General features: G+C 44.2%; 1 protein-coding gene and 1 long non-coding RNA gene across 6 annotated transcripts in view; one reads left to right on the forward strand and one right to left on the reverse strand.

Moving 5' to 3' along the window:
• LOC118394898 (neurocan core protein-like) overlaps positions 1-13,095 on the forward strand; it is a 93,141-nt gene that overhangs the window by 68,368 nt on the left and 11,678 nt on the right. For both annotated transcript variants that reach the window (XM_052463997.1, XM_052463996.1), the window contains exons 15-17: positions 6,687-6,738; positions 8,383-8,572; positions 8,804-8,948. In XM_052463997.1, the coding sequence (XP_052319957.1) occupies positions 6,687-6,738; positions 8,383-8,572; positions 8,804-8,948 (387 nt within the window). The remainder of the gene's footprint in view (positions 1-6,686; positions 6,739-8,382; positions 8,573-8,803; positions 8,949-13,095) is intronic.
• On the reverse strand, positions 10,495-12,465 carry LOC127907652 (uncharacterized). Of its 4 annotated transcripts, none has more exons than XR_008065344.1 (3): positions 11,264-12,465; positions 11,066-11,197; positions 10,495-11,032 (listed from the first exon to the last, which is right to left on the reverse strand). It is a non-coding gene; the product is annotated as an uncharacterized LOC127907652 (long non-coding RNA). The 4 variants fall into 4 exon arrangements; XR_008065345.1 differs by lacking the exon at positions 11,264-12,465 and having other exon boundaries at positions 10,495-10,834; positions 10,934-11,032; positions 11,066-11,256; XR_008065343.1 differs by lacking the exon at positions 11,264-12,465 and having other exon boundaries at positions 10,495-10,834; positions 10,901-11,032; positions 11,066-11,256.

Consider the following 13,095-nt stretch of genomic DNA (forward strand, 5'->3'; position numbering starts at 1 on the left):
CCCTCATAGATATCATCCTAACCAACCTGCCCTCCAAATACACCCCGTCTTCAACCAGGATGTCAGCGATCACTGCCTCATTGCTTGCATCCGTAATGGATCTGTGGTCAAACGACCACCCCTCATCACTGTCAAACGCTCCCTAAAACACTTCAGCGAGCAGGCCTTTCTAATTGACCTGGCCCGGGTATCCTGGAAGGGTATTGACCTCAATCCATCAGTAGAAGATGCCTGGCTATTCTTTAAAAGTGCTTTCCTCACAATCTTAAATAAGCATGCCCCATTCAAAGAAATTTGAACCAGGAACAGATATAGCCCGTGGTTCGTTCCAGACCTGACTGCCCTTGACCAGCACAAAAACATCCTGTGTCGTACGGCATTAGCATCGAATAGCCCCCACGATATGCAACTTTTCAGGGAAGTTAGGAACCAATGTACACAGGCAGTTAGGAAAGCAAACGCTAGCCTTTTCAAACAGAAATTTGCATTTTGCAGCACAAACTCCAAAAAGATCTGGGATACTGTAAACTCCATGGAGAATATGAGCACCTCCTCCCAGCTGCCCACTGCACTGAGGCTAGGAAACACTGTCACCACCGATAAATCCACAATAATTGAGCATTTCAATAAGCATTTACCCAGGTCAACAGCCCTGTAACCCCCACAGCATCTTGCGCAAGCCTCCCCCATTTCTCCTTCACCCAAATGTTCTGAAAGAGCTGCAAAATCTGGACCCCTACAAATCAGCAGAGCTAGACAATCTGGACCCTCTCTTTCTAAAATGATCGAAATTGTTGCAAACCCTATTACTAGCCTTTTCAACCTCTCTTTCGTATCGTCTGAGATCCCCAAAGATTGAAAAACTGCAACAGTCATCCCCCTCTTCAAAGGGAGAGGCTCTCTAGACCCAACTGCTAGAGACCTATATCTATCCCACCCTGCCTTTTTAAGGTCTTCGAAAGCCACATTATCAAACAGATCACCAACCATTTCGAATCCCACCGTACCTTCTCCGCTATGCAATCTGGTTTCCGAGCTGGTCATAGGTGCACCTCAGCCACGCTCGAGGTCCTAAACGATATCATAACCGCCATCGATAAGAGACAGTACTGTGCAGCTGTATTCATCCATCTGACCAAGGATTTCGACTCTGTCAATCACCACATTTTTATCGGCAGACTCAACAGCCTTGGTTTCTCAGATGACTGCCCCGCCTGGTTTACCAACTACTTCTCAGACAGAGTTCAATGTGTCATATCGGAGGGTCTGTTGTCCGGACCTCTGGCAGTCTCTATGGGAGTGCCACAGGGTTCGATTCTCGGGCCGACTCTTTTCTCTGTATACATCAATGATGTTGCTCTTGCTGCTGGTGATTCTCTGATCCACCTCTACGCAGACAACACCATTCTGTATACTTCTGGCCCTTCTTTGGACACTGTGCTAACAAACCCCCAGACGAGCTTTAATGCCAAACAACTCTCCTTCCGTGGCCTCCAACTGCTCTTACAGATTTTCTCAATTGCTAAAACACAATTTCTGAAACCTTGCTCCATTTCCTGAAAACATTAAACACAAAACCTCATCTTCAGGCACTATTTACATAACCTCTGACTCCTCTCGCAAAAATTAAACATTCACCTCAAAACAGTTTTACCTGTGTTCAAAATCAAACACGGCTCTGAAATCATAAACAAAGTGATCAAAATGATATACACTCTCAAGCAGTCAGTAAACAATACACAGAAAAATAGAAAACACATTGTTCAAAACATACAATTCTCAGGGAGAAGTACATTTTTCATCAAAAAAAATATTCATATTTTTCCATCATTGTCTTTTGATGAACGAAAACATGTTCTATCATAGTAGCTCAAAATGTACTCCTCTGCTTTGCTCTTTGCATTTTTGTTTTTCGTTCTTCCTCCTCCTTGTACCCCTATTTTTACAGTACTGTACCCTACATCTCACAAACTTGTCCTTTGTCTCCGTGATACTGTAATTCTTGTTCTTTGTTGATATGAACCTGCAACCAGTCAAAATCTATTGAGCAGTCAGTACTGTTAATAAATGGAAAGCACAATGTTCAGGGCCATACAATTTGTCCATTTTACAGTATACAGCCTATAATGCACTGTACTACAGTATACAATACTAAAAGGGACAAAAATCAAAAGAGTAAACATGTGATCAGTGTGCTTCTTCTTGTCTTTGGGCTGGATCAGGCCAGAGCACTTCGTCGACATCACAAGCAATATTGTCCCTCCTGAGGCAACGGGTGAAGAAGCCTCTTGTGTGCCGTATCCAGCCCTGACATGATTCCTCACCTATATCACCACAGGCTAAATCCATGGCTTGCAGCAGATTGACTCTGGTGTAGGGTTGTCTATCATACACTTTTCATCTCCAAGAGGAGAAAAACTCCTCAATCGGATTCAGGAAAGGCCAGTATGGAGGGAGGTACAAGTTCATAAACTTCCCATTGATGTTAAACCATTCCCTTACCTGAGCAGCTCGGTGGAAACTGACATTGTCCCACACTATCACATAGGTGGGAATGGGATTCTCATTTAGCTCTTGACCCTGCTGCTCTTGAACCTGCTGCTCAAATAAAATATCTCTTAGATTGGAGATAAATCTTAGAAGGTGCTGGGTGTTATATGGCCCGAGTGTAACATGGTGATGTAGAACACCATGGTTGCTGATAGCAGCACAGATTGTGACATTGCCACCTCGTTGACCAGGGACTTCAACAATGGCCCGCTGTCCAATCATGTTTCGGCCTCTCTTTCTCCTCTTTGTTAGATTGAAGCCTGCTTCACCGACAGAGATGAACTCATGGGGTCTGTCCAAGGATTCCAAGTCAAATATTGTCTGTGTAGAAATACAATATACTGTATGTAGGATTTTGTAAGTCGTACAGAGACAGTGCTATACTGTAGAGTACAATTAGGCTTCTGATTCACATACATTGTATGTACTGAAGAGTAATGTCATTCACATAGTATGTGTTAGTACTGTAGACAATCTGGATTACAGTAAATGTTTCTGAATGTACACTAACTTGCACATACTGAGCTTGCAGTTCTTTCACCCTTGGTGAGTTGTGCTCAAAAGGTACTCCGTATACTTGTTTCATTCGCATCCTGTTACGATGGAAGACACGGTCAATGGTGGAAATACTCACACTGTCGATTCCCTGGAAGTGTGTGTTGTCTTGTATCACTCGTTCCTGGATTTCTCTGAGTCGTATTGCATTAAGGACCATGCCAACTATAACGGCCTCTTGCTCCCGAGTGAATATAACCGTCCTTCCACCTGCATGTGGCAGCCTTGCAATTCTACAAAAAGTATTTGTGCAGTTACAAAACATATTCATGCAGTACAATACATACAGTGATTAACTTTACAAATGTCTATTGAAACAGCTGCATATAGTGTAGTACAGTAAATTTGCAATTACAAAAATACAGTAGTATCCTGTACCTGTTCTCTTCTCTGAATGTCCCTACTATGGTGGACACAGAAAATCAGCTCAAATTGGGTTGCACTCTAAGTGCTCTAAGTTCCCTCATTGTCAGTCCATGGACAAGAACATGGTCTATAACTGTTGCTCGAATTTCATCAGATATTTCCACTCTTTGTATTCTTCTTCGTCTGTCTTGCCCTCCTCCTCATCGTCGCCCACCTCGCATACGCACTCGTCCTCATCCTCTGACATTGTTTCTTCTATCCATTCTCAGACTTTCTCCTTCCCACCTTCAACATCCTGTTTGCTCTCTGAACTGGCGTATGTTGGTTGTGTCGCATCATTTGAAACAGGTTAAATCAATTTTGAGTGGTTGTCTTCAATCAATGACATGTCTTCTCTACTTGTATTTAATTGTTGCCACTTGTGTTTACCAGTATGGATGACATGTGCATTAGAGTGCAGAATGTGTTTTGAGAATGTGTTTAGAGTTTTGCTGAAAAGACTAAGTGAGATCTGCAAATGGTGTTTTACCATGTGAAATGGTTTAAGGTATTGACAACAGACTGCATAATTAGCTAAATGAGTCCAGGCAAATGAGAACTTTGTTCAGCCAATGGGTTTTAGTGTTTTAGCAATTGAGAAAAACTGTGAGTGCAAGTAAAATTAAATCAACCGATCGCTGCCCATACCTGTCCACCCGTCCAGCATCACTACTCTGGACAGTTCGTACTTAGAATATGTGGACAACTACAAATACCTAGGTGTCTGGTTAGACTGTAAACACTCCTTCCAGACTCACATTAAGCATCTCCAATCCAAAATTAAATCTAGAATATGCTTCTTATTTCGCAACAAAGCATCCTTCACTCATGCTGCCAAACATACCCTCGTAAAACTGACTATCCTACCAATCCGATTGACTTCGGCGATGTAATTTACAAAATAGCCTCCAACACGCTACTTAGACTGCATCCAATTTGCTATCACAGTGCCATCTGTTTTGTTACCAAAGCCTCATATACAACCCACCACTGCGACCTGTATGCTCTCATTGGCTGGCTCTCGCTTCATATTCGTCGCCAAACCCACTGGCTCCAGATCATCTATAAGGCCTTTCTAGGTAAAGCCCCACCTTATCTCAGCTCACTAGTCACCATAGCAGCACCCACCTGTAGCACGCGCTCCAGCAGGTAAATTTCACTGGTCACCCCCAAAGCTAAATCCTCCTTTGGCCGCCTTTCCTTCCAGTTCTCTGCTGCCAATGACTGGATTGAATTGCAAAAATCACTGAAGCTGGAGACTCATATCTCCCTCACTAACTTTAAGCACCAGCTGTCAGAGCAGCTCACAGATCACTGCAATTGTACATAGCCCATCTGTAAATAACCCATCCAACTACCTCATCCCCATACTGTTATTTATTTGTTTTGCTCCTCTGCACCCCAGTATCTCTACTTGCACATTCATCTTCTGCACATCTATCATGCCAGTGTTTAATTGCTAAATTGTAATTATCTCGCCACTGTGGCCTATTTATTGTCTTACCTCCCTTATCTTACCTCATTTGCACACATTGTATATAGGCTTTTTTCTATTGTATTATTGACTGTATGTTTGTTTATTCCATGTGTAACTCTGTGTTGTTGTTTGTGTTCCTCATCTGTCTCTTTTACCTCGCCCCTGAGCTTCCTTCAATGATGCTTTGCTTTATCTTGGCTAGGTCGCAGTTGTAAATGAGAACTTGTTCTCAACTAGCCTACCTGGTTAAATAAAGGTGATTTTATTTTTAAAGTACCTCAGGAGTAAATGTTAGTTGGCCTTTCATAGCCGATCATTAAGAGATCTAGACAGCAGGTGCGGTAGAGAGGAGGAGAAGGTTGAAAACAGCAGGTCGGGGACAAGGTAGCACATCCGTTGAACAGGTCAGGGTTCCCTAGCCGCAGGAAGAACAGTTGAAGCTGGAGAAGCAGCACGACCAGGTGGACTGGGGACAGCCAGGAGTCATCAGGCCAGATAGTCCTGAGGCATGGTCCTAGGGCTGGGAGAGAGAGAGACAGAGAATTGGAGGGATCATACTTAAATTCACAAATGACACCAGATAAGACAGGAGAATTACACCAGATACAACAGACTGACCCTAGTCCCCCGGTACATAGACTATTGCAGCATAGATACTGGAAACTGAGACGGGTGGGTCGGGGGGACACTGTGGCCCCGTCCGACGATACCCACGGACAGGACCAACCAGGCAGGATATAACCCCACCCACTTTGCCAATGCACAGCCCCACCACTAGAGAGATATCAACAGACCACCAACGTAGTACCCTGAGACAAGGCTGAGTATAGCCCACGAAGATCTCCTCCACCGCACAAGCCCGAGGTGGTACAAAATCGGACAGGAAGATCACGTCTCCTAGGGACGGCATGGAAGAGCACTAAGCCAGTGGCTCAGTCCCCGTAATAGTAATAGGGTCAGAGGCAGAGAATCCCAGTGGAGAGAGGGGTGCTGGACAGGCAGAGACAGCAAGGGCAGTTCGTCGCTCCAGTGCCTTGCCATTCACCTTGGCACCCCTGGAGTATCACTCACTGGCTATCAGGCATTATATCTGTACCTGTCACTGTGCTGCAGGGAGCTGCCTGATATATGTACACCGAAACACACACACACACACACACTGAAACGAGCGCAGACACGCACACACCTCGCTGGCTTCAGAGTCAGACAGCCGCCCACAACTCCTCATTTGTCCTCCCCCGTGTGTGCAGAAACACTAATAGCAATGAGGTTGAATGAATACATAACCCTTAGTTATTAATGAGTCCTTGTAATGCACAATAATGAGTCCTGCCTATGCAGAAAAAGGAACAAGGTGTGCTGAGAATGGAAATGCAGGATCCATGATTGTAGGTTTAGTAGGTTTAGTGTTTCATTCACTCTCACAGGATCTTAACACCATTAATATGAGAGGTACAATACTGGATGGAAGGTTGAAAGGGTATATAGAATAATCTTCTCTCCTTTTGATCCACCTCTCGCTCTTCTTTTCTCTGTCACTGTCCCTCTTTTCATCTCTCTTTCCCTCAATCTCTTTCTTTCTCTCTTCCTTGCCTCCTTTATCTGTCTCCCATCTTCCACACACTTACCTCTCTCGCCTCTCCCTCTCTCCTCCCTCCATCCATCCCTCCACCTGTCTCCTTTCTCCCTCTACTCTTAGACGTTGAGAGCTGTGAACATGGATGGAGGAAGTTCCATGGCCACTGCTACAGGTGCGTGTGAAAATAATACCGTTCTCCACACTTTGCATCTAAACATTAATCGCAAATCAAACAGTGTCATATACAGTGCCTTCGGAAAGTGTAGAGACCCCTTGACTTTTTCCACATTTTGTTATGTTACAGCCTTATTCTAAAATTGATTAAATATTATTTTTTCCTCAGCAATCTACACACAACACACCATAATGACAAAGAAAAACCTGATTTTTGAAATATTTGTCCATTTTATTTTAAAAACATACCTTATTTACATAAGTATTCAGACCTTATGCTATGAGACTCTAAATTGAGCTCAAGTGCATCCTGTTTCCATTGATCATCCTTGAGATGTTTCTACAACTTGATTGGAGTCCACCTGTGGTAAATTCACTTGATTGGACATGATTTGATACACCAGTCTATATTAGGTCCCACAGTTGACAGTGCATATCAGAGCAAAAACCAAGCCATGAGGTTGAAGAAATTGTCAGTAGAGCTCATCCCAAACAATCTCAATTTGGTTGAGGTTGGGTGATTGTGGAGGCCAGGTCATCTGATGCAGCACTCCATTACCCTCCTTCTTGGTCAAATAGCCCTTACACAGCCTGGAGGTGTGTTGGGTCATTGTCCTGTTGAAAAACAAAGGACAGTCCCACTAAGCCCAAACCAGATGGGATTTTGCATTTTGACCATGAAGGCCTGATTCACGCAGTCTCCTCTGAACAGGTTGATGTTGAGATGTGTCAGTTACTCTGTGAAGCATTTATTTTGGCTGCAATCTGAGGTGCAGTTAACTGTAATGAACTTATCCTCTGCAGCAGAGGTAACTCTGGGTCTTCCTTTCCTGTGGCGGTCCTCATGAGACAGTGCATTCATCATAGTGATTAATGGTTTTTGCGACTGCACTTGAAGAAACTTTCAAAGTTTTTGAAATTTCCGTATTGACTGACTTTCATGTCTGAAAATAATGATGGACGGTCATTTCTCTTTGCTTATTTGAGCTGTTCTTGCCATACTATGGACTTGGTCTTTTACCAAATAAGGCTATCTTCTGTGTACCCCCGCTACCTAGTCACAACACAACTGATTGGCTCTAACGCATTAAGAAGGAAATAAATTCCACAAATTAACTTTTAACAAGGCACACCTGTTCATTTAAATGCATTTCAGGTGACTACCTCCGTGAAGCTATTTGAGAGAATGCCAAGAGTGTGCAAAGCTGTCATCAAGGAAAAATGTGGCTATTTGAAGAATCTCAAATATAAAATATATTTCAATTTGTTGAACACATTTTTGGTTACTACATGATTCCAAATGTGTTATTTCATAGTTTATGTCTTCACTACTATTCTACAATGTAAAAAATAGTCCAAATAAATAGAAACCCTGGAATGAGAACGTTATTCCAAAACCTTTGGCCGGTAGTGTACATTTGCAAAAATTTAAATGTTTGCTTTGTCATTATGACGATTTAGAATAAGGCGATAACGTAACAAAATGTTGGAAAAAGTCAAGGGGTCTGAGTACTTTCCGAATGCACTGTACAGAGGTTACAACGGGGTGTAAACAGGGCTATGAAATACCTCTCAACACAATAACAATAATATATCCTATGTTATTCTACTGAAATGACATCTACCTGTTTCTCCACTTCAGGTACTTCTCTCACAGACACACCTGGGAGGATGCAGAGAAGGACTGCAGAGTGCACAGCTCCCATCTTAGTAGTATCACTTCAATCACAGAGCAGGAGTTCATCAATGGGCTGGGCCATGATAACGCCTGGATTGGCCTGAATGATCGCACCGTAGAGGAGGACTTCCAATGGACTGATGTCAATGACCTGGTGAGATTTGATATTCCTCCCTGTCAATAATATCTCATATTGTGCTCAGTTTGTGAATATGTGATTTATACCTGTACTTGATCCTCACAGTTGGAATAATATGTGTAAAGTGTAACTACAGATGTATCACTGGGTGATTATTAGTTTATAACAGATGCAAAGCCAATTTAGCATGACTACAGTATAATAGAACATGATTATAACGTAACATAATTGTGTGGTATTGTGTAGGTATATGAGAACTGGCGAGAGAGCCAGCCTGATAACTTCTTCGCGGGCGGAGAGGATTGTGTGGTGACCATCGCCCATGAGGACGGCAAGTGGAACGATGTGCCCTGCAACTATAACCTGCCCTACGTCTGCAAGAAAGGCACAGGTAAAACAACAATGATGCATTTACATGGCAATTAACGTCCTCCGTAAGGGTTTTAGAAACGGCGGGATCCTAATAGACTGGGCTGTGCCTAGAAACAGGATGTTATGTTCATTTGGCTTTAGTTGAGTCATCACGGCAAATAACGATTTTGGAAATACTGTTTCATATTACGTTCCACAGCCTTCATTTTCCTCTACAAAGCCTTGTATCCCCTGGTGACTGTTCTGTTTTGTCAATAGAGTGTCTGGCCTGGCAGTGAAACGCACAAACTTCACATCAGCCCTGAATGTAAGAGCATAATGACAGTTTAATCAACGAAAAATGCCAGAAGAAATATGGCCCTTTGGTTAAATATGTCAATCTAGAATTTAGTTCAACAGGTTATGATTGACTAGCATCAGACATAGTGTCATGCATCATTTTTTGTTTGCCTTATCGACAGACAGAAGATAGTTCTATTTCCAAACCACTGAAATTCCCCTAGAAACAACCCAATTAAAACGCGGGCTGCCAAACCTCAATAGGCAGCAGTGTGACAAGCAGCTTTTAAGGGCTTGATTCAATCAGATCTGCTTTAGCCAACATCAACAGAGCGGTTGTTTTGGCGGTGTTGGAGGGGGAACTACGTTAGAGCTGTCAAATCATGCTGGAAACCCTAGACCCACTACAAATCGCATACCGCCCCAACAGATCCACAGAGTCGCAATCTCAAATCGCACTCCACACTGCCCTTTCCCACCTGGACAAAGGGAACACCTATGTGTGAATGCTGTTCATTGACTAGAGCTCAGCATTCAGCACCATAGTGCCCACAAACCTCATCACTAAGCTAAAGACCCTGGGACTAAACACATCCCTCTGCAACTGGATCCTGGACACCATGACAGGCTGCCCCCAGGTGGTAAGGGTAGACAACAACACATCTGCCAAGCTAATCCTCAACACTGGGTCCCCTCAGGGGTGCGAGCTTCGTCTCCTCCTGTACGCCCTGTTCAGGAGGTCAGAAACCTGGCAGGACAACAACCTCTCCCTCAACGTGAGCAAGACAAAGGAGCTGATCGTGGACTATAGGAAAAGGAGGGCCGAACAGACCCCCATTAACATCGACGGGGCTGAAATTGAGTGGGTCGAGAGTTTCAAGTTCCTTGGTGTCCAACGAACTATCATGGTCCAAACACACCAAGACAGTTGTGAAGAGGGCACGACACCTTTTCCCCTCAGGAGACTGAAATTATTTGGCATGGGTCCTCAGATCCTCAAAAGGTTTTACAGCTGCACCAGTACATCACTGGGCCCCAGCGTCCTGACATCCAGGACCTATATACTAGGCGATGTCAGAGGAAGGCCCAAAAAATGGTCAAAAAAACTCACCCAAGTCATAGACTGTTTTCTCTGCTACCGCACGGCAAGCGGTACCGGAGTGCCAAGTCTAGGACCAAAAAGGTCCTTAACAGCTTCTACCCCCAAGCCATAAGACTGCTGAACAATTAATCAAATGGCCACCCGGACTATTTACATTGACCCCCCTTTGTTTTTACACTGCTGCTACTCACTGTTAATGATCTATTCATAGTCACTTTACAAGTGACCTGGACTAACCTGTACCCCCGCACATTGACTGTACCCCCTGTATATAGCCTCATTATTGTCATGTCATTTTCTTGTTACTTTTTTGATTTTTTTGACGTTTGCTTGTTGTTGTTTTTTTCACTTTAGTTTATTTAGTAAATCGTTTCTCAACTCTATTTCTTGAACTGCACTGTTGGTTAAGGGCTTGTTAAGAAAGCATTTCACGGTAAGGTCTACACTTGTTGTATTCGGCGCATCTGACAAGTAAAATTGGATTAGATTTGATTTGAAATCCCAAGTGTCTCCTGGCATTACACCTAAAGCGGACATTGCCATTGGCTGCATTACACCTAAAGCGGACATTGCCATTGGTTGCATTACACCTAAAGCGGACATTGCCATTGGTTGCATTACACCTAAAGCGGACATTGCCATTGGTTGCATTACACCTAAAGCGGACATTGCCATTGGTTGCATTACACCTAAAGCGGACATTGCCATTGGCTGCATTACATCTAAAGCGGACATTGCCATTGGTTGCATTACACCTAAAGCGGACATTGCCATTGGTTGCATTACACCTAAAGCGGACATTGCCATTGGCTGCATTACATCTAAAGCGGACATTGCCATTGGTTGCATTACACCTAAAGCGGACATTGCCATTGGCTGCATTACATCTAAAGCGGACATTGCCATTGGTTGCATTACACCTAAAGCGGACATTGCCATTGGCTGCATTACACCTAAAGCGGACATTGCCATTGGCTGCATTACACCTAAAGCGGACATTGCCATTGCTGCACGGAGTCACATTAACAGAAATCCCATGCAGCCTTCTTTACAAATTCAAAAACTGGAATATGAGATGAAATCTACACCTAGATAAGGTTGATAGAAATCCTCATTATTTCATACAATTATTTTTCAATTTGAGTGTAATTATTTCTACAGTATATAGCCTACACTTTCTCGTTCTGAACCTCTATCTGGAGTGGGGCAGGTGTGGCTTCGTGACAATGACCACAGCTGCTCACCTATCTGACGGCTACAACGCAGTTCCACGTCCAACACCGCCAAAACATCCGCTACGCAGGTGTCTGCTATCGCCAGTTAACGCTTGAACTGATTGAATCTAAATGTGGGAAGAGATGGTTGTGTATGAAGCTCAAAACAAACAGATAACACAGAACTCTGAATTGCATGTTTTTTTTAAACTCCTAGTTGATCTAAACAGAAAACTCCATCTCTCTCTGTTGCCATTTTATCTCACCCTACGGATAATTACTTGGGCTACAAAGCCACCATTTGCCATCTTGTATAAAGCTGGCATTAAATTACCAGTGACTGTTTTGCCCTCAGATCTGCCCCGAAGTCCCAAAATGCATCTCTTTGTTACCCTGATGTAATTATGACACTGTGGAATGAGAACAGGAGCAAGGATATATGAGATAGCCGGAAGCCTAGCTCCTTGAATACAGAGCGAGACAGACAGAGAGAGAGAGAGGCAGAGCAGAGAGAGAGGCAGAGAGCAAGAGAGAGAAATAGATGGAGAGGCAGAGTGAGAGAGAGGGAGGCCGAGCAGAGAGAGAGGCAGAGAGCAAGAGAGAGAAATAGATGGAGAGGCAGAGTGAGGGAGAGGCAGAGAGTGAGAGAGAAATAGATGGAGCGGCAGAGTGAGAGAGAGGCAGAGAGGGAGAGAGAAATAGATGGAGCGGCAGAGTGAGAGAGAGGCAGAGAGGGAGAGAGAAATAGATGGAGAGGCAGAGTGAGAGAGAGGCAGAGAGGGAGAGAGAAATAGATGGAGAGGCAGAGCAGAGAGAGAGGCAGAGAGGGAGAGAGAAATAGATGGAGAGGCAGAGTGAGAGAGAGGCAGAGAGGGAGAGAGAAATAGATGGAGAGGCAGAGTGAGAGAGAGGCAGAGAGGGAGAGAGAAATAGATGGAGAGGCAGAGGCAGGAGAGAGGTGAGAGAGAGGCAGAGAGGGAGAGGAGAAATAGATGGAGAGGCAGAGTGAGAGAGAGGCAGAGAGGGAGAGAGAAATAGATGGAGAGGCAGAGTGAGAGAGAGGCAGAGAGGGAGAGAGAAATAGATGGAGAGGCAGAGAGAGAGAGAGGCAGAGAGGGAGAGAGAAATAGATGGAGAGGCAGAGCAGAGAGAGAGGCAGAGAGGGAGAGAGAAATAGATGGAGAGGCAGAGTGAGAGAGAGGCAGAGAGGGAGAGAGAAATAGATGGAGAGGCAGAGAGGGAGAGAGGCAGAGTGGGAGAGAGAAATAGATGGAGAGGCAGAGTGAGAGAGAGGCAGAGAGGGAGAGAGAGAAATAGATGGAGAGGCAGAGTGAGAGAGAGGCAGAGAGGGAGAGAGAGAAATAGATGGAGAGGCAGAGAGAGAGAGAGGCAGAGAGGGAGAGAGAAATAGATGGAGAGGCAGAGTGAGAGAGAGGCAGAGAGGGAGAGAGAGAAATAGATGGAGAGGCAGAAATAGATGGAGAGGCAGAGTGAGAGAGAGGCAGAGAGGGGAGAGAGAAATAGATGGAGAGGCAGAGTGAGAGAGAGGCAGAGGGAGAGAAATAGATGGA

This window comes from Oncorhynchus keta, chromosome 15 (genome assembly GCF_023373465.1).
Source record: "Oncorhynchus keta strain PuntledgeMale-10-30-2019 chromosome 15, Oket_V2, whole genome shotgun sequence".
NCBI lineage: Eukaryota > Metazoa > Chordata > Actinopteri > Salmoniformes > Salmonidae > Oncorhynchus > Oncorhynchus keta.